Genomic DNA, 23,378 nt, shown 5'->3' with positions numbered 1-23,378 from the left:
TTCCTAAATAATTTTATCCTCTTTATTATCTACCATAGGCAGCAAGGCAGCAATGAGCATCTAAGGCCATCACATGTAAATATTTCTGTTTCCTTTATAAAATGAACTTTTCTAAACTAATTTTAACAATTGCTTTCAATTTATTATCTCTCAAAAAATTTTTAAAAACCACTAATAAGGAAGAAAAATCTAAGCAAGTTTTCATCACTTTATCTTTTCTTTTTTCTCCTATTTCTTCCCAGATGGTACATGGCTGAAAAACTAATAGCAGGAAAATGATAGAAAAAAATATAAAGTTAAATATATAATTTTCACTTAAGTGAAAAACTACCATGTTATGATACTGACATATGCAAAATGCAGTTAGCTCATTCCCTTGTTTTCAGCCAATACCAACTTTATTTTCTTGATTGAACTCTTACTGTATTTTTCCTCCTGGCACTAATGGCTTTCTATAGATTTTTATATTCAAATGCTGCATTCAAATACCTTGCCCAAGAGATGTGATCATTCACCAGGAATATCTTAATTTGTTTGAAGAGAAAACATTTTTATGCAGAAGTATAACATTTTCTTTACATATATTTAGAAATAAAGAGCTAGGTACACAAAGACAGGCCCCACATTGTGTCAAACTCCAAATATTGTTGGGGAAATTATCTATATGTCATATTATATTGGCAAATTTATCAACATAGAAATATATCTGACTATATCTAAAATATATATTTTGTGAGATTTAAGGTGGCATAATATATTTTTAAAATATTCAATTATTATTTTTTGAATAGGAATATTCAATTTTAAATGAAATTACAAAGTTTCATACTCTATGAAGCTTATTTTTAAAAGCAGTGTTGTTAAACGGCGAGCTTCAACCCCTCAGTGGGTCATAACATCAATTTAGAGGGTTATGACCAGAATTTAAATATATATACGTAAATTATATGCAATATATCATATATGTATCCTATATATTATAAACATGTAATATCTTCATGTATATACAGACACATATATATAATGTACATTCACACCTATGAAGAAATAAAATTTCAGAATTTGTTATCTTTATCATGATGTTTACGTTTCATGAAGTTTTTGGTTTGGTTGTGTGTGTGTGTGTGTGTGTGTACTATATTGCTGTAAAAGTGTATTCTCTTTTTGCTTTGGATTGTGACCAAAACATGTACAAACAGAAAAAAGGAAAAGCCATCAAAAACAGAAAAAAAGTAGTAAAGAAGTGAACAAATAACCAGGCTAAATAAAAAGATTCAGATACAATAAAGGTTTGGGGAAGAAAAAAAGAGTTGGAGATGTTTGGGAGTGTTGTGATGGATGGGATGGTCAGGGTAGGGTTGTAAAGGAAGGTGACCATGAAATGAGACTTGAAGAAAGGAAAGGAGCCCTCTAAGAAGAGAAGGGAAACAGCTTCATAGGCAGAGAAGCAAGCAAATATGAATGCCCTGGTGTGGGAACACATTTGTCTCAGCTAAGGAAGAGTCATGAGGACAGTGTGGCTACATTTGAGTGAGAGGAAACTGAAGAGGTAAAGTTGGAAAGATGAGTAGAACCCAGACTACATGCTACATTATAAGCCATAGTAAAAATAATGGATTTTGGTCAATTGAAAGAGGAAGCCTTTGGAAACTTCTACATACCAGAGAATGTCTTGATGTAATCTAAGTGTGTGAAAGTCAATCAGAATGTTATGGGCTAATGGATCATAAGAAAGCAAGAGTGGAAATGTGCAAACTACTTAGAGGGCTATTATAGGTATCAAAGTGAAGGGGGCCTGTAGCTAGAACTAGTTGGAGGTAGTAGAGATGGAGAGAAGTGTGAGAGCCAAATATGCTTTGGAGGTAGAACAGGTAAGTATTTATGGATTTGTCTATGTCAAGTGTCTGGAGATGGTGGTAGAGTAAGAGAAATAAGGAATCAAAGATAATGTCTGATAATCCACAAATAGTAACATATTTTGCTGTAATAAAAAAAAGACCAAGAGAGGAATAGGATGTGGGTGAGAAGGTTGTACTTCTAGGTTTACTTAAAACATTTAAGTTAGAGATGTCTAATGGACATGCCTTTCATCCATATCACTGATTAAATCTTATATGTTTATTTGTGTAATTATTTGCTTATTGTAAAGTAAAAAGTTTCTCAAGGCAGGGATCATGCCTGTTGTGTTGCATTGAGCCTTGCTAGCATAATGACTGGCACACAGCAAGCATTCTGGGGATTCCTTGAATACATATTATATAAGTGCTTGCATTAATGAAAAAGTAAATGACTATTTGTGATTAATTTTCCTTTGGTGATCATTTTTTATCAAATAAACTAAGTTTTAACACCACATAGTTTCTACTTCCATAAGGATGAGCCAAGAACGATGAGATGTCTACAAAGAACCATGCAGATGGGTTCATTTGCTAGTTAAATCACCTGCTTCCACAAACGGTTTTCTAGTGCACTGGTTCTTAACTTTGGTGCACATTAGGTGCAACTGGAAGTTTTGTTAAAACAAGAATTGCTGGGCCCTGTTCCCAGGATGTCTGATTAGGTAGATGTGGGGTGGGGCCCAAGAATTTGCATTTCTACCAACTGCCCAGCTGATGCTGCTGGTTCAGGGATAATCACTGCTCTAGAAAGCAAAAGTTCTGAACCTGGGGTTCATGGACCCTTGGAAGAAGTCAATGATTGGGCTACAGGGCATTTGTATACATATCTTTGAGAGAATATACGCAGAGTTTTGATGTGTAGGCTATTTAGCATTTTTCTAGTAATACAGTCTACATATTTTATCAGATTTTCAAAGAAGGCCTCTAAAACGTAATTAACATTATGATAACGGTACTCAATCATGAATACATCAATCTAGTATGAATACATACTAGAACCACCAGGAATCTGGGCTCTTCCATTCAATTGCAATGTAATTTCAGGCAACATAACCTCTCTAAAAGGGAAATAATGATAGTATTTATTTCAGAGGTTTGTTGTGGGAATCAAATAAGTTAATATTTGTAAATCATTTAAACCAGTAACTAGCAAGTGCTAAATAGGCAATTGCTAAATAAGATTAAAAATCTGGGTATGTTTCAAAAGGCCGAGGCTCTACCCCTGGTGATTCTAATGTATAGTCAGTGTTGAAAACCACTGTTCGGAAATGAAGAGAGCACAATAGACCAATGAATGCCTTTCCTGAAAGTGTCTGGTTAATCTCTTCTCAGTGAACCAGAATTCCCTTCCCAGAGGAGCTTGCTAGGAAAACGAGAGAGGGTTAACATCTTAGACAATAATCTATTTTTATAAAATTTCAAGTTATTTCTTGCTCACCTCATTTTCTTGTTGTTATGGGAAGAGCTGAGGGAAATGAAGCCAAAGGAAAAAAAATATGGTTTTATCCACATTGACTATTATTTTTGTTTAAAATCATCACAAACAAAAACCTTACCTAAAATAAGAATATGCTAATATTATACAGAAATGATCAGAGAGGCAAATGCTAATTGTGTTAGCCAGGCTTCAAGATGACACCCGTGATCCTTGACTCTTAGCGTTCATATCCTTGTATACTCTCTCCCACGCTGAACAAGCGGAACTGTGCGACCAATGAGATATCGTAGAAGTGACTGAGTGTGGCTTCACAGTATAGATAATAAAGATGGCAGCTTCTGCCTTTTCTCTTGCATTGCCCACTTTGGGAAAAGCTAGCAGCTGTATCTTAGAGATGGTCAAGGAGTTTGTGGAGAGGTCCATGCTGAGAACAACTGAGGTCTCTTGCTGACAGCCTGCAACTACTCAACAGCCATATGAGTATGTCACCTAGGAAAGCAATCCCCCAGCCCGACAGTTCTTCAACAATAGCAGCTACTTATGTACGTTGCCAGGCACTCTATTTTGGGATAATTCATTATATCGTAATAGGTAACTGACACACTAACGCTAAACCTTATACTTTTTAGGTATCCAAGCTGAGAGTTTCTCTTTTACTCTTTTGGTGCTACTGCAGGGTATCTGTTCATTTTATTCTTTTCTGACTCCTTAAGCCCACCAAAAATAATTAGCTACTAAAACAATTAACTAGAAAAGTGGGTATGTTGTAAAAAGGAGAGAGAAAGATAACCTAGTCTTAGCCTTATAGTCTCCTGAGGCCTCACATATGAGAGAAAAAAAAAAAAGTTGTCACACTTGAGTGAGTACCAAGGTCAACAGTGAGAGACCAGCTGTATCCATGACGACACGGACTCTACATTGAGTTAACAAGAAATTTAAATTCTAATACCATCTCAAACAAAAAATGTGAGAAAGTTCAGTGTTTTCTAGGAACACAGATGACCAGGTAACTTAACTAAATCCTTGAAGGTCAGTGTCCACTGTTGCTCCTTATTTCAAAACCAAAGAGTCAGAATTATATGAGATAAAACTAGAATCTTAGAGTTTGGGTTCAGGCAGGGATAAAATAACCATCAAGACCTTATGTTCTATCTATATAGTGACCATGTACTAATTAAAAATATCTAAACAGGTAATGCTCCATATCCTGATTCTAATACCAGCTCAGTGGGTTTTTGGAAACTCATTTCCATTTACGTGAGATTCTGCTAGAGTTCACCTTGTATAACAGAAAGACAGACTTAAAAGTTACTGAATTTATTAGCCGTTGAACTTCTAATAATATCAGAACACACAGCTGTGTGTTCAACAAATAGATTTGCCTATACTACAAGTGGGACCGCATTCATAGCCTGAGAAGTTAGTGTAGCCCTGTTCTTACCATTTGATTACGTTTTAAGTTGGACCAGAGAAAGTGGCTGACCAGTTAATTACATACCTACTCTGAAATATTCATCTCTATCAAAAGAGCATGGCATATTACTCAGGTAAACACATTTTAATTATCTTTTACTGAAATAGATAACAAAGTGATTTAGATTGTCAAAGGTGTACCTGAATAATAGCATTACAAACACTCCTAGATGTCTATTTTTCTTCTGTTATTTAGAAACCAAATATTTTAGTCAGCATGTTTCCAGATTAGGTATACAGAGCTCGCCTTCTCTATCTACTCCAGATATATAAAACAGGTAGTTTCAACTTAATTGCAAGGGAGGAGGGAGTGCGCGGGTTGGAAGGGAACTGCCAGTGGAGGAAACTGAAATGCACTTACTGTAAGTGTGAAAGAGGATCTGTGCTTCCAAGTTTAGGCCAATTGAATTAACACTGCTGCTTTCCTTCAATGTAAAGTTGAAAGGAGGCAAGAATCTCCTAAATTTCTGAGATGTATGTTTAGAGGTCAGAAGCAGATGCTAATAAGTTTCATTTCTTGCTTCCATTTTATTGTCTTTTATGCTCATTCCCACATGGCCACTTCCAGCTCATCAGTGTATGTGGGATATATTTGCCACCCCCCCCCCCCCCGCCCACCATCCCAGTTTTTAATTATAATGTGTTTATTTCCTTATTTTGATTTCAGATCTTTTGGAAGGGATAACCACGATGCCCCAAATACTTTAGTGTGTTTAACTTCTTGGAAAGCCCTGAGTGCACCAGGTACTCATAAGATATAGATAAAGAAGGGGCAGGGCAGACAGGATGTGGGAAGAAACACTCAGAACAAGCAGAGGAAGGTGAGGCTGAAACACATCTGTCCACTTTGGTCTTGCCCTGCTTCTCAACGTCTATTCTCCCTGATCTCCATTTCCCCACTAAAATGACATAGGGGATTAGATGGAATATTTTCAGACTTTGTATTAGATAGCCTGACAGCTGATTTTTATTAACCAGTCTGTGAAATCTGTTTGATGGCTAAAATGTGGCTTTATCTCATAAAAGCAGCATCTTGCCATATGTTCTGTGGGTTGTGTTTGCTAATGTAAAATAGATTGTTATATATTAGAAAGCCTTTGGGTAAGGATTGAGGCTAAAAGGCATTCTGATGAGCTAAAACTTTACTATTCTGTTGTGCAAATATCAGTATGCGCAATTAAACTGATGAACAATGTAACTTTGATATAGAATGGACTAGAAAACAGCTACTCAGGAGGTTGAGACAGGAGAATGGCTTGAATCAGGGAGTTGGAGGTTCCAGTGAGCCAAGATCACGCCACCGCACTCTAGCCTGGCGACAGAGCAAGACTCTGTCTTGGAAAAAAAAAAATACAACTGCCTGGCTATAATATAAATGAAAATAATTCTGAATTATGTCGCTAATCTACACATATGTATTCATTTACACACTGCTTTAGTGCACCTTAGATTTTCATGCAACCATTATTTATTGAGCAACTACTACATGCCAGACTTGTGTTAAGGACTGACACATGGTTAACATAGCTCTTATTTTCAAAAAGCTCTAATCTCATATAGTTGAAAATGTCACTAATAAGACCATCTATTCTACTAAAAAGCACTAAAACATTTTAATCTTCAAAATATGTATGAAGTATGCTGAATCATAGTTAAACATGGAAAATATGGTTATGAAGAATTGTACGTAAGTCCTCAGTTAAATTTACTCTAAGACTTAGATTTATATGATAACCCATATGTGCTTAAGTGATATGTGCTTAATTTATGAGATATGATATTTATATGATATTTATTTATGATATTTATTTATATGATATTTATTTATATCATATAAAATATCATATTTAATATTTATTTATAATATTTAAATGTCATATTTAAATATTTATCATATTTAAATATCAATTTAATATATTTATTTATATATTTATTTATATCATATAAATTATATATTACTTTATATGATATGATATATGATATTAATAACCCATATGTGCTTAATTTATATGATAACCCATATTGCTTAAGTAATTGCATAAATGGTGGTACCAATAACTGCTACAGGGAACAGCAGAGAAGAGTAGGTTCTGTCAGAGGAGATTAAGAATCTATATCGACCCTAAAAATGTTCAGATGCCTAATAGCCTTTCAAGGAGGGTGGGAGAATGCAGTGAACGCTATCTGAAAAAAATGTATTTGCTCAGTGGACTGGTGGTTCTTGTCTGATTTAAGAGATAATGTTGGGGTCCCAAAGAGACAGTGAAAGCAGAGAGATGTAAAAGGATGTGGTTAGTAGGAGGCAAAGACGGAAGAGGTAGGAAGGGCTGGGTCATGAATAAACTGTAGAAGAAAAACCTCATTGCAAAGTAAGGAATTGCACCTCTGCGCAGTTCTGGTGTGATTTTAAAGATTAGATAAGCCTCTCTATTTGTGAGTGGAAGAGGCTGACTTTATCAGAAAACTAGATGTTATGATCTATTGAGTACCTTTTTTTCCAAATGAGAAAAACTGAATGTTCCCTCTGCAACCTGGTACAGGAAAGCTATTAAACAGTAGCATGATATACATGAACTCTGTAAAACCTGTCTTACTCTCGCAACCTTTTCTCCATATTGTAATCAAAATGATTTTTCTAAGCTGCAAATCTAAGACATGCACCTACTGAAAATCCTTTATGGGACTTCGTTTTTCTCAGCACACAGAGTCAAACTCCTCACAACGGCCCAGAAGGCCCTGTCTGCTGGTCCCTGCTACTTTCTCCTGTTTTACTTCTTGCTACCTCTTTCTTGCTCATTGGGCCTACTGAGTTCTCGCTTCTCAAATGCACCTTGTGCTTTCTCTAATTGCTAGTGCTCTGTCTTACCAAAAGCTCTTTTTACTCCTACCTATCCTTTAGGTCTTCATCAACGTTACATTTTCTTAGAGGAATTTCCCGCAGTAAGCCTGCCTTGTTCCCTAGCCCCAGGTCTGATGTAGGTGCTTCTCCAGACATTCCGTCATCATTAGTCCTCACCACTCCATATTGCAACTGTTTGCATTCTTGTAGCCCTCCTCCATAATCTTGATGAGGGCGGGGACCAGGGCTATCTTGTTCACTGTTGCATCCCCTACATCCAGTGTGCCAGTGGTCATTTAGTATCTATGGGCTCAATATATATTTACTGAATAAGTACAAATAAATTTTTCTACTAGGTTGTTAGTTTCCAGAGGACAGTAACCTGGTCTATGCTTCTATCTCTAACTGTAAACACAATGTGGGTGCACAAAGAATATTTATAGAATTATTTAACTTAGAGCTGTATTTCTCCTTTTCTACATCATATGATTTGTACTTATTCAGAGTGGAGTTTCGGGTAAAGACCTCTGCCATTGTTCTTGTGTAAACTTGGTAGAATTTTGACCCGCCTCCCCGTGGATACTATTTCCAAGTCTATGCAGACAAATATCTGGATTAACTACTCATCCACCTCCTCAATATGGCCTGTTTTGGTAAATGAACTACATCAAGTATTCTTACATATGAGCATAATCCTATCAGTGAAATACTCTTACGAGCCCAGAACTTAGACCATATAATTAAAAATGAATATACTTCTTTAGGGCTTTTTGTGTACTTTGAGACCTTATCTTTCTACCATATGGAAATAAGTTTTAGAACTAAATTGATCACAATAATTAATGTTTTAACGTTTCAATTCTTAACATTTAAAGCCAAGAACACAAAATCACCATTTAACTCTAACATGTAGGTGAATAAGTATAAATATTTATAATTACCTTCTAATGCATATTTCATATCCAGAGCAAAAAGAGTCCACATAATTTCGGCACTTATTTTTCCCATGTTCAGCTCTTGAGGAAACCTAAAACCAAACACATTTAATTAGTGTATGAGGAAGAATAACATGCCTACAAACCAAAATACATCATTTTACACATCTACCACAGTAGTTATTATATAGTTCATAAACACTGTTATTTATGACATTTCTCTTTATGAACTGTCATAAGTAAAAAAAAAAAAAGTTACACACTAGAGTTTAATGTTAAAAAGTTATTGGATCATAAGAAAACAGACTTCATTATATCAGTGCCAAAGTAACAGTGACTGGGGCTGCCTGTGGATGTCTTGTGATGAGTGTTTGTGTCTCAAGAGCTCCTTTGGTTTTATCGAAGACTCCTTCTCCTTCTCCTTCTCCTTCTCCTTCTTCTTTTTTGTTTTGAGACGGAGTCTCACTCGGTCTCCCAGGCTGGAGTGCAATGGTGCCATTTTGGCTCACTGCAATCTCCTGGGTTCAAGCAATTCTCCTGCCTCAGCCTCCCAAGTAGCTGGGATTACAGGCGTGTGCCACCACACCCAGCTAATTTTTTGTATTTAGTAGAGACAGGGTTTCACCATGTTGGTTCAGGCTAGTCTGGAGTTCCTGATCTCAGGTGATCCACCTGCCTTGGCCTCCGAGAGTGCCGAGATTACAGGCATGAGCCACCATACCTGGCTGACTCCATCTTTTTATGTCTCACTTTCGAGGATAGATCAGAAGAAGGTGAATAGCAAATACCATATGACACCAAAAAAATCACAACTCATATATGTCCCTCAGCCATTTTCCTTGAAGGACACTTAAGTACTTTTATTTTTTCTATTATCTATTATCTTTATGTGAATTATTTCAACAAAGATTCCTCACTCCCTCTGGCAAAATGGCTCCTGGTGGACACCCCCACTAATCTGTATTCCAGAACTTCCAGGCAGGTCTGTGTTTAGACTAAGCAAGCTTAGGTTAAAAACAAGATTCTGACTGCTTCTAAACATTTATTTTGTTTGCATGTGTATTCAATCTCATGAAAAGGCTCCTAAGTAATACAAGCCCAATGAATATGATGACCGAGTCTTTTTATTACAATGTAAACACTCACTCCACACCAGAATGTAAGACTGGAAGTATTTTCTCTCTCTATATATATATACAGACGTGCACACATGAATACAAATATTTATATCAAGGAACAGAGCTAGCTCTCACATTCATCTACATTTGGGGGTTCAAATAAAAAAAGAGTATAATCCTGTATGGAAAGCATTACCTAAGGAAATATGACTTCAAGACAACCTCAAATAAGAAAAGACTATTGACACATACAGAACTACTCTAGTCCATATTTCCATCAAAATTAGAGTGTGTTGCATCAGTTTCCCTTACTGACTGCCAGTTTTATCAATTTGTCTAATAAGGCATTCAATTTTGAAACTTAAATCCAGAAGCTTTATATTTATCAAGTATTTAAGTTCAGATCTCTTCTACAAAATTTAATACAACCTGAATACATATAAATTAGTTTTCAACATTAAATTTTACTTTATTGATATAACAATAACCCCAGGTAAACAATTTATTTCAAAAGGTTTCATCTGAGCATAAATACTAGCATCATACATTTTGTAGTCCATTAGATTTTATGTAGTTAGTATGCAGCATCAAAATTATAAGTGATATAATAAGAGTGCTTTTTGCTTATAAAAAGACAAAATTGCTTAGTTATTTTGATTTATTTAAATCAAGAATAAGATTATATTAGCTTTACAGTACAATATACAGGAAACAAAGATATTCACACAAAAAACTAAAGAATATCTCTTATAAACATAGATCTTCAACAAAAAATATCAAATTTAATCTCACAATATACAAAATGAATAATACATTATGATCAAGAGAGGTTTATCCCAAAAATGCAACATTAATTCAACCTTCAAAAATCAATCAACATAATTTACTGTATTGTTAGACTATGGAAGAAAAATTTTATGATCATCTCAATAGATGCTGAAAAGGTATTTGATATTCATTCATTCATGATTTTAAATCCCTCTGAAAGATAGTAACTAAAGTGAACTTTTTTAACCTCATAAAGAGAATCTACAAAACCCTACTGCTAAAATTATAGTTATGTCTCACACTTGATACTTAAGGATGAAGGCAGTGATGTTGACTCTCAGTATTTCTACATAACATTATACTGGAGTTCTTAAGTTCTGTTAAAATGCAAGAAAAATACGTAAGAGGCATATAGATAGCAAAGGAAGCAATACAACTCTTCAGAGAGAACATGATTTTCTACATAAAAAATGGCATACTAAAAATTGTCTGCATAGAAAATGTCTAAAAAACTGATTTAAGAAGCTACAAAATATAAGGTCACAGAATACGAATTCATATATTTCTGTATACTACCAATGGACTATTGGAAATTGAAATTAAAATAACAGTATCATTTATAATAGCATCTGATATGGTTTTGCTCTGTGTCCCCACCCAAATCCCATCTCAAATTGAAATCCCTACATGTTGAGGGAGGGATCTGTAATCCCCATGGGGGCACTTTCCTCTACGCTGTTTTCTTATAGTGAGTGAGTGCTCACAAGATCTGATGGTTTTAAAAGTGTTTGCCAGTTCACTCCTGTGCTCTTGTCTCTCTCCTCCTGCCTTGTGAAGACGCTGCTTGCTTCCCCTCAGCCTTCAACTGTGATTATGTTTCCTGAGGCTTCCCTCACCATATGGAACCGTGAGTCAATTAAACCTCTTTCCTTTATAAATTACTCAGTCTCAGGCATCTTTTCTTTTCTTTTTTTTTTTTTTAGATGAAGTCTCACTCTGTCCCCTAGGCTGGAGTGCAGTGGTGCAATCGTGGCTCACTGCAACCTCCACCTCCTGGGTTCAAGCGATTCTCCTGCCTCAGCTTCCCGAGTAGCTGGGACTACAGGCATGCACCTTATAGCAGGGTCAGAATGCACTAATGCAGCATCAAAAGTTATTAAATACTTAGTTATAAATCTAATATAATACGCATAAGATTTATATGAAGAAAACTATAAAGTATTGAAAAACGAAATAAGGCCTAAATCGATATATTGTATTTATAGGCTGATATACTCAATAATGTTAGAATTTTATCTTTTCTCAAATTGATTCATAGATTCAATGCAATCTCAATCAAAATTCTAGCAGAATTTCTTGTGGAAATCAACAAACTGATTCTAAAATTGGCATAGCAAAGTAAAAACACCAGAAGATGAAAAAAATGCTGTTGTTTTTTTTTTAAAGTAAAGAACAAACTTTACTTGTATTTGCAGCTTTCTATGAAAATATAATAATTCACACAGAATGTCTTCAAATACAAGAGTGGCTAATTTTCAACAATGTGTAACAGTATGTCAGTGAAGAAAGGACAGTCTTTTCAACAAGAGATGCTAAAATACTTGAATATTTACAGGCAAAAAAGAAAAAATCTTGACTCATACCTTGCACCAAATTAAACATCTAACTCAAAATGGACCACAGACCAAAATGCCAAACCTAAAGCCATAAAACTTTTTAAAGAGAACATAGTAGAAAATCTTTGTGACCTTATATTAGGCAAAACTTGTCTAGATGTAACACAAAAGTGTAACCCATAAAATATTGATAAATTGAACTTCATGAATTAAAATCTGATCTTCAAAAGACATTGTTGAGAAAACAGAAAGGTAAGCCACAGATAGGGAGAAAAAAATGTGCAAAACATGTGTCTGATAAAGGATTTATATCTAGGATATATACATTATACTAAAATCTCAGTAATAGAGAAAAAACATTACCCAATAAAAATGGGCAAATGATTTGAATGACACTTCAGAAGAGAAAAAAATTAGATGGGAAATAAACACATGCAAATAGGCTCAACATTATTAGTCATTAGATACTTGCCGATAAAATTATGATGTGATACTACATGTCTATTAGAATAGCTTAAAAAAACAAAAGGCAAAAGCCCAATACTATTAAGGGCTAGCAAAGATGCAAGTGTGCAGAGGAGCTGGAACTCTGACACATTGCTTCTGAGAATGGAAAATGTTATAGTTGTTTTGGAAAGCAGTTTGGCAAATGACATTTTCTATAGAATTGGAAAAAAACATTCTAAATTCATATGGAACCAAGAAAGAACCCAAACATACAAAACAATCTTAAGAAAAAAGAACCAAGCCAAATATATCACACTACCTAACTTCAAATTATACTACAAGACTACAGTAACCATAACAGCATGATACTGGCACCAAGAAAGACACATAGAACAATGGAACAGAACAGAGAGCCCAGAAATAAGGCCACACACCTACAACCCATCTGATCTTTCACAAAGCTGACAAAAGCAATGGGGAAACAACTCCCCATTCAATAAATGATGCTGGGATAACTGGCTAGTCATGTGCAGAAGACTGAAACTGGATCTTTTTCACTATATACAAAAATCAATTCAAGATGAATTAAAGACTTAATGTAAAACTGAAAACGATAAAAACCCAGAAGAACACCTAGAAAATGCATAGGCCCTGGCAAAGATTTTATGATGACCCCAAAAGCAATTGCAACGAAAAGAAAAATTGACAAGTGGAATTTAATTAAAGTAAAAAGCTTCTGCACAGCAAAAGAAACTATCAATAGAGTAAAGGGACATCCTTCAGAAGGGGAGAAAATACTTGCAAAGTATACATCTGGCAAAGGTCTAATATCCAGAATCTATAAGAAACTTAAACAAGTCAATATGTAAAAACAACACGCGACACCGTTAAACATGAACAAAGAACATGAACAGAGACTTCTCAAAAGAAGACATACACATGGCCAACAAGCGTGTGAAAAAAGGCTTGACATTGCTAATCACTACAGCAATGCAGATCAAAACCACCATGAGATATTACCTCACATTGGTCAGAATGGCAATCATTGAAAAGTAAAAACATAACAGATGCTGGTGAGGTTGCAGAGAAAAGGGAATGATTATACACTGCTGGTAGGAAACAGCCACGGGGGAAAACAGTTTGGAGATTTCTCAAAGGACTTAAAATAGAACTACCATTTGACTCAGCAGTCTCTTTACTGGGCATATAACCAAAAGAAAACAAATCTTTCTACCAAAAAGACACATGCACTTGTATGGTCATCACAGCACTATTCATAATAAACAAAGACATAGAAGTCAAGCTACAAGCCCATACACACTGGACTGGATAAAGAAAATGTGTACCGTAGGCTACTACGTAGGTATAAAAAAGAATAAAATCATGTTCTTCGCAACAGCATGGATGGAGCTGGAGGTCATTACTGTAAGTGAATTAACTCAGGAACACAAATTAAATATCAGATGTTCTCACTTATAAGTGGGAGCTAACTATTGAGTACATATGGACACAAATAAAGGAACAATAGACATTGGGACCTCCTTGAGGGTAAAGGGTGGGAGAAGAGTATGGATCTAAAAGCTACCTATTGGCTACTATGCTTGTAGCTGTTTTGGAAAGCAGTTTTGGCATTTCTCATAGGATTAGAAAAAATTCTAATATATAACCAAGAATTAGATGCTTATCATCTGGGTGATGAAATAATTTGTATATCAAACCCCCATGACTTACAATTTACCCATGTAGCAAACCTGCCTACGTACCCACTGAACCTCAAATAAAAGTTGGAAAGAAAAAGCAAAACAAAAACCACCATTTAAAATAAAACAACAAACTGGAAAAATATATCCAGCTTATATAAAAGACAAAAAGAGAATATTATTAACATAAAAAGAACATGTAATATTATTAACATGTTAAAAATCTATAGAAAAAAATGAAAGAAAAAGTGGCTGAGATGAAAGGGAAATTAAAAAAAAAATCAAAGCCTAATAAACACAAGAAAGGAGCTGTTCACCTTAATAAGAGTAAAAATTTTCTACTTATCAGACTGGAAACAATTTAAAAATTGATGAAAATTCAGGCTTTCTTTTTTTGAAGTTGATTTTCTCATAGTTATCTAATGACTCTCTACAGGCGTTCAGTTCTTCTGCTATACCAATATCTGTGTTATCCCTATCACTTTCTCTTCTCTGTGCCACAGGAGTCCCCTCATTGGCTGCATCATCCTGATGTTAAATGATACCACGGAAAAATATGCAGCTATTGAAATGATCAAGGCAGAACTATTTCAACTGACATGAATAGATGTCTCTCAGGCAGTATTAGGTGAATAAAGCAAATTATTGATTAACATATAAGATGATCGTTTATTTCATTAAAAACACTATGAAAGCAAACATTATTAAATGAATTTCTATGTTTATATGTGTGAAAAAGTTAGCTGGAAGAAAACACACCAAACTACTGAAAATTTATAAAGCTTCGGTTGGGGAGTCATGCTTTTAAGTTTTACTGATTTACTTCACAGAAATGATCTAAAAACGTTAGAACTCTTATTTTCTACTTCATGCAGCCTGTGAAGGTGAATATGATTATTTCTGTGATCATAACATTTTTAAAACTCAATTTTGAAGTAGAATCAATGGGAGTTTTACTATACACATGAGTTATTTTAAAAGATGGATAATAATAATTTGTTTCCCACAAAACCCCTATTCAGTTGTTATTATTTCTAATTTAAAAATTGGTGGTCAGGAGTTAAGCCCTGAGATATCTCCAGTAAAGAAAAAACAATATTCAATGAGTATACTAGAACATGAAACAAATCAAAGACAGAATCAGAAATAGAGCCTATGGTTCTTGCCCATGTTTCTTTTTACTTTTTTTTTTTTTTTTTTTTTTTTGAGACGGAGTCTCGCTCTGTCGCCCAAGCTGGAGTGCAGTGGCGCGATCTTGGCTCACTGCAAGTTCCACCTCCCGGGTTCACGCCATTCTCCTGCCTCAGCCTCCGGAGTAGCCGGGGATACAGGCGCCCGCCACCACACCCGGCTAATTTTTCGTATTTTTAGTAGAGATGGGGTTTCACTATGTTAGCCAGGATGGTCTCGATTTCCTGACCTCGTGATCTGCCCACCTTGGCCTCTCAAAGTGCTGGGATTATAGGTGTGAGCCACCGCACCCGGCCTATTCTTTTCTTTTACAATAAAAAAATTCCCATGCATTGAAAATGTTTCTACAGTTAACAATTTCTTTCCTTTTTGGTATTAGGCTATTGGATTTTTCCTCAGAATACTTACAGTTTAAATTACTGCCTTCACGTTTTATGTAGCAGTCCCTCTTTAAATTTAAATCTCAAGATCTACTTCTTGCTAAGATCTACTTCTATACAGAAAACAATATTTGGGGTCTGAGGCCTCATTCTGATCAGTGTTAGAAGTTTTGCTCTATTATAATACATTATGATACGCTGGTTTCAATTTTGATTGTGCTATTACCTGTAGAGATAATAGACATCTCATGATAGAAAATAAAAAGAATGTAACGTTTCTTTCTTTAACAGTTACACAAGTTCTCCGGAAGCCTGTATTTTATTTTACCTTACCTCCACTCTATGGTACTTTTTGTACTTTCAGAATTACATTTCTGACTCTTTCTTACGTATTTCATAGTTAAATTAATGGCAATACTATTTAGCTGATGAATTTAGATAGCTACCAGAGTCATCAGCCTCTGCCACGATCCACAGGGTCCCCTCCTTTGCACCCTCCGGGGAATTTTTTCTTTGGTCTACGTGTGGAATTTGCCTCTCGCTTCCCTATTCCCAATATCACACCCCCAATTCAAGTCATTATCTTCATTTGCCTCAATAATTGCACTATTAGTTTATGTTTTTGCCCCTATTTTTCCCTCTTCTGATACATCTATATTATCACCTAATTTGCCTTTTAAAAACACAGGCCATCATATTTCTAACTACTGCTTTAAAACCATAAATTGCTGGTCACACGTTTATTAGCATATAATAGTTTCAACTCATTAATACGACTATCCTGCTCTGATCATCTGGCCCCAACTTTCATTTCTTTCACTTTCATTCCCCAACCCTTACCATGAATAATCTAGCTGCCCCTAGTTTTTATTATTTCTTTACATGCCTGACATTCCATATATCTTCTGATCATTTTCCACCTTCCTGCTGTCTCTTCCTCTTAATTTCTATGAGATAATAACCTCTCTCTCTCCCTGGGAAGCACAGCCCAAGTGTCACCTCCCTTTAAGTCTTCTGTTGTATTCAAGGCAGAATTAGCAATGATTAAATGCTTGCGAATGATAAGGGCAAAGAGAGGTGCATAGTGACTATAAATGGGTCTGAGCTCGCTTAATATTAAGAATTAGTGACAGGATTGGTGCTTTTATACTGTAGAAATTACACAATTTTACTCTTGACACAAGGTCTCACTTAACTGGCACAATGTGATTGACATTTGCTTTGTAGTTCCAAACTGATGAAAATGAGGGGAATAATATTTTTTCTCTTTAACCAATTTTGTCTAGCATTATACAACATTTCTCCTGACAGGGTTCAGGACATGCTACCCCAAAATATGGCACCTTGGCAAATGGAGTATTTCAAGTGGAAGGAATCTGAGAAATGGCACATGCAGTTAGGACTTTGTGATTTTCCCCTGAAGCAAGACATAAAACCTAGAAAGGGTTTTCTGATCTTCCTCTGAAGCAGGAAATAGGATCCTTACGTGAGAGCTGCTGCTCCTACACCAAAAGCAAAGAAAGAAGCATCCTTATCAAAAGGAACGTGAATGAGCAGGCCTTGCTGTTTCTCCAAGTTTACTGTATTTATACTTTTCTGCGGGCTTCTATACATGTGCCCACAACTCTCCACTTTTTGTCAAACCTAGCACAAAATATACTCAAATTTAGTCATTTATTCAGGTCTTTATTTCCTTTGAAGGCTCCTGTGTCATATAAAGCTTATGTTAAATAAATTTGTATGCTCTTCTCTTGTTAATGGATCTTGTTATAGTGACTACAGCTGAGGACTCAGAGGATAGAAGGAAAAGATATTCTTTCTCCCCTACACTTCTCTCACATAGCATCTCTTTACTACCTAACAGTATTAATTACATTTACACAGTCTTCCCAATACCTACATATGTATATAATTTTTTTCTCTCCATACTATTTTTTTTTTTTTTTTTGAGATGGAGTCTCACTCAGGCACTCAGGCTGGAGTGCAATGGGCAATCTCTGCTCACTGCAAGCTCCACCTCCTGGGTTCACAGCATTCTCCTGCCTCAGCCTCCTGAGCAGGAGTAGTTGGGACTACAGGTGCCCGCCACCACGCCCGGCTATTTTTTTCTATTTTTTAGTAGAGATGGGGTTTCACTGTGTCAGCCAGGATGGTCTCGATCCCCTGACCTTGTGATCCGCCCATCTCGGCCTCACACAGTGCTGGGATTACAGGCGTGAGCCACTGCGCCTGGCCCTCTCCATACTATTTAAACCATTTTAGCAGCCAGAATATAACTAAGTAACATTTGAAAAGCTAACAGTTTCCCAAACAATTCTTTACTGTTTTCTGCCTTGTGGAAATAGGGGAGAAAAATGAACAATTATGAGTAAAATACAGTGGGTGAAAGAAGAAAGTCAGTTCTGGAAATGAAAGGAGAAATACTCCATTTTCCCGACAACATAGATTTTATCAATTTCCGAGAAACTAATGGCTACATTTTAAGTTTCTAATTTTTAAGGGACCACAAAATAATATTTCCATAATAGTGTTTTTTCACTGTGTCCAACTTTGCCTTTGTAGACTTGTAAATATGTAATCTCATTTTGATACTAAATTTTTATATGCTTTTTCTATGCTGTAGTCCCAATATCAAATCATTATTTAAAAGGCAGAGTTGTTTTTTTCTGACACATTTTCACAATTGAATACGTCTGCCTTTTGGTGGGGGCTCGCTAAGGAGTCTATACCATCTGCGTATTTGCTAGAGGCTTATTTTCCAAAATTTAACACATTTTTGGCTATTTTTCCTGCCTGATACCTAGCAGTATAATACAGAAGTTAAATAGCAATGCATTCCAAAAGACAGCGATTTCATTTCTCCTCTGCTACTTAGCTAATTTACCCAGTGGAGCAGTGAGTAATCTCTTCAAAACTCAATTTTCTCACTTGTCAAATGGGGATGATATTAATTGCGTAACTTGGGACTGTTTCTAGGGCTGTTGTGAGGATTAAATGAGATTTTACATGTAAATATTTTGCTTAGTCACCGACACACAGTGAGTACTCAATAAATGTTTCCTGCTGATAATGATGAAATTATAAGTATAAATGAGACAGACAGGAAAATATTTAGATTCCATTGATTTCTAACGTAAAAATAATCACATAAAGTAAATGAAAACTTATATTTGTATTTACTAGGTGTTTAGTCCGTAGGATAAAATTTGTTAATAAAGTTAATAGCAATAAACTTGATTTAGGAAAATGTTTATGTACTCACAGGACTAAATGGTTTTATGAACTTCAGAAATATTGAGCTATACACTAACAATTCATACATTAACTACAAATGAATTCCAAACTACGATAGAAACAAAACTGAAAGAGGTTTACCTTTCCACAACCATTTTGTAACTTTGTAGAAGTTGTCATACATACTTAAAAGTTAAAAGAAGTACACATAAATATGGTATATGAAATATTCCTACTTACCATATAAATTTAAATTAGCCTTTCTCACACTAGTCTGAATTCATGAGGTTTTCTTGTGCACAAATTAAATTCTCTAAGGTGTAGCTCCACCTCTTCTTCATTTTCAATGCAGTCATAGCTTAACTTAATCTACCATTATAAAGAGGAGGTTTAATGAAATAACTGATCCATTCCACCATTATTTGACTGTCTCCTGTTTTTAATTTGCAGCAATTAATTAACAAAGCACAAATGTTTTAAATCTTGAATCTTATGAGACACAACAATTTAATAACCCAATTTATTATCTTGCAAATTTCTTACTGAAATGAGGGAAACATAATCTGCCACTGCCAAATTTGATAATACTGATTCATCAGTCACAATGGATAAAATTAGAATCCATTAAATGTGAAGTATTATTTTGATATGCAAAGTTTGTCTTTGAAAAAAAGTATGTTAATTATTACAAATTAGTAAGCAATGGTTCCCCGTTCCTGCCTGTCATGTATGCATCTGAAATTTCTTTGTCATAGCTGGAACTTAAGAGACAGTTTGTTGTGCCCTTTTTACATTATAAAACTTTTAAGCCTTTGTTAGTATGTTCTGCACTTAAGATACTTGACATCCATTTAGTGCAATTAACTGCTATTATCATGAATGTAGTAAACAACTAAGCATAAATTTTATTAAGCAGGACTCTACTAGTAAATTACGAGCCATCCTTACAAATTAATGCCATGGTAGAAATTTTTCCTTTTGTACTTAGGTTCTTTTGTACCATAAAGTAAATTGATCATAAGTGCCATTTGAAGCCAATCACCCTTTTATCTTTTTGCTTTCTCTTTGTTTCATTTATAACCTAAGGCATTATTTTAATGAACTCAGATCTTTAAGTATATATTTAATTTTAACATGAAAAACAAAATTGTAAATGGATCTATGTAAACTGTTTTTTTTGTTTTTTTTTTTTGTTTTTTTTGGAGACAGGTTCTCACTCTGTTGCTCAGGCTGTTGCTGAGTGTTGCCTTGGCTCACTGCAGCCTCCACCTCCTGGGCTCAAGCAGGTCCTTCCGCCTCAGCCTCCCTAATAGCTGGGACTACCAGTGTGTGGCAAAATGCCTGGTTAATTTTTGTATCTTTTTATTTAGAGACGGGGTCTCACTATGTACTGATCTCAAACTGCTGGCCTCAAGAAATCCTCCTGCCTCAGGTTCCCAAAGTGCTGGGATTACAGGCATGAACCATTGCTCCTGCCTTCCACTTTTTAAAAGTTTTTATTTTTTTATGTCAGAGACAGGATCTTGCTCTGTCACCCAGGCTGGAGTGCAGTGGTCTGATCATAGCTCACTTCAGCCTTGAACTCCTGGGATCGAGAGACCCAACTGCCTCATCCTTCCAAGTAGCTGGGACTACCAGCATGAGCCCAGCTCTAAGTTAACTATTGAAATCAGCATCGCATAAGACAATTAAAATACCACCTGGCAGTATGACAAAGGAGTTGCAGATGGCCAGAGACAGCCTAAATAACTTGTGTAATGCGCATGGGATAAATAGTCAACAGAATTTACTGAGTTTAGATAACTGTTTCTCAAGCTGGAAGACCTGGTACAAGCAAGTCCTCATGTTCATATTGCAGGGCAGGTGGAGTACCTATTCAATGCAGGCATTAGGGTGGGTGCCTTCTGTGCATTATCTCTACAAATCCTGCTATGGTCTCATGAGTTAAGTTTTGCCTCCTAATTTCTAAAACATAGAAAGCCTAAAAGATGTTGCAATCAGATCCAGATTAATCATTAAAATATCAGAAATGTTTGGAAGGATTAATGCGCATCATCTTATTTATGGGATCCTTTTGTTAACATTAACCCTTTTGTTATTTCAAAGAGTTGCTTACATTTTGATTCTGCCTATTACTAGATATGTGATTTTGCGTAACTTAGTCCCCTCTATGCTTAAGCTTCATAATCTGCAATTTGGGGATGATAATGGTACTGATATCATTAGAATAAATTTAGGATTAAACATTAAACTGTAAAAATGTTAGAATAGTGCCTGACTCCAGTTAATTCCCCATGGTTCCCTATATAATGATTATGATATTTATAACACATAAATATCTAGTTGTGTTAAAATCTTTCAGCAAGCATGACAAACCTTGAAAAATTCAAGATCAACTCTTTTTCACCTCTGTGATATGTGGTCAGGGAGGTAGAAAAGTGAAATCTTCAGAGGTGTTTAAATTAGTATAATTCTTAGTAAGCATTCTTTGACAGTACTCTTGTGCACTTAGAAAAGTATTTGAATTATTTCCACATAATGTAATATTTTGGGAAACTGCAGAGAAACACACTTGATCTGTTTTAAAATTCAAAATGGCTATGATAGACATGCGTAACAATTTTTTAAATTACTTTTGAAATTTTACTTTATATCTTTAGTGCCAGGTAGATTTTTATAACAGATCTGTGGCTTTTTCTGCTATCTATTCTGCCCACTATGAACTCCAGGTCTGCAAAACCGATCTCTTGTAGGAAATAAACCATTTGCCTAGATCCTAAGAATTCAAAGTAAAGCATTTTTTTTTTTTTTTTTTTTTTTTTTTTTTACATTTCAACAGAAAACAAACTGCAACTATATTGGAATACATGTGTCATTCCATATACTATTATATTGGATTAGTTATGCTACTTTGGTTCCAAAAATCAGAGGCTCAAGTAACTACAAATAATTAAAAAGTAATTTTTGTAAGGATACTTTGGGTAATGGAAAAACAAAACTAAACTCCATTGCCACATTCTACTGGAACCCAAGAAAAACCAAACTCTGTCTACTGGAGTCAAACAGCCCCTGGAGTCAGGCTTTAGGGAGCCTCAGACAAGACAGATAAGATGCTCCCTCAGGGTTTAAGGCAGCGCTGAGGAGTGCGTTGAATGACCGCAGACAGGGATCTTCACGCACAAAGTCCTCCAGTATGTGACTCTGCTATTCTTGTATCTGCTTTTCCTTCCAAGTATCCTTTCCCTCTACTCACTGCCCGCTACCTTCTTTTCTCTCAGTGCTATCTTCATTCCTGTTTATACTTCATTTTGACTTATTCTTAATTGTGGATCACCGACTACAGGTATCTCCAAATTCGTAAACTTTCAGTGTCTATTCTCCCTGTCAACTGAGTCATTCTCAGGATTTTTTGGTACAGTTTCAGAGAGGGAACCTAGTTTCTCTGTTCTCATAAGGCTGTGTCAACAAGGATGTATAGGAGGAGTTTAATCACAGAATGACTTGTGACTGTGGCAGCCACAGGCCCAGTAGTTAATCAGTTTCAGACTCCTGATTAATTTCGTACATATCTCTTTTAGAAATTAAATATTTGTGACTCTAGCCTTGCATGGTGCCTGGCATATATTAAGGGTTCGATACATATTTATTAAATTGAAATGAAACTGTTAATGAAAAACAAAAGTCCAATAGAGCAGAAAAGAAAAGAATGAGATAAAATACTTTAGGTTAAAAGAAAGAATTAAATATTTACCTTATCTTTCCTATATTTACTATATATTAGGGTAACCAAGTAAGTAACCCTAATTAATGAAAGAAAGTTCTTCTTTGTAAAAAATTCTAATGAATAAATGTTGAAGAAATGATAACCTTATAAAACCACCATTTTGTCATCCCCAATGGAATAGCAAATTCTGAAGTGATCATAAATAAATGAAACCATTAGAGGAAAGGTTGATGAAGACATTTTCAAAGAAGAAATAAGGCTGGCAGCACTAAGCACTGATAACATCACTACAAGGGAATAACCAGATAATGTCCTACCTGATGTGACATAGTATGAAGTACACACAGTCACTTGTGAAGTGTTCTTAAAAAAATGAACCTGAAATATTCAGCTATGGAGAGTATTAACTATGAAGGAACAAGTTAATTAGCAGCACAAGGAGGCAAATGGAATAACCCAGAAAGTGGCATATTCTAAAGGATAGTGAACATAGCTTCTTTCAGAAGTCAATGGTATAAATAAAATAAAAGGGAGGGGGGACTTAACTAGTATGAAAGAGACTTGTAACACATAATAACCATATGTAATGCTTATACCTTATTTGGATCCTGATTGAA

The 23,378-nt window shown here is 35.3% G+C and overlaps 1 protein-coding gene across 1 annotated transcript in view; it reads right to left on the bottom strand.

Annotated features, from left to right (window-relative positions):
• UNC13C (unc-13 homolog C) overlaps positions 1-23,378 on the bottom strand; it is a 653,225-nt gene that overhangs the window by 205,877 nt on the left and 423,970 nt on the right. The window contains exon 18 of the mRNA XM_015142282.3: positions 8,590-8,675. Within this exon, the coding sequence (XP_014997768.3) occupies positions 8,590-8,675 (86 nt within the window). The remainder of the gene's footprint in view (positions 1-8,589; positions 8,676-23,378) is intronic.

This window comes from Macaca mulatta, chromosome 7 (genome assembly GCF_049350105.2).
Source record: "Macaca mulatta isolate MMU2019108-1 chromosome 7, T2T-MMU8v2.0, whole genome shotgun sequence".
In the NCBI taxonomy this organism is placed as follows: Eukaryota; Metazoa; Chordata; class Mammalia; order Primates; family Cercopithecidae; genus Macaca; species Macaca mulatta.
This window is presented reverse-complemented; position numbering and strand designations above follow the sequence as displayed.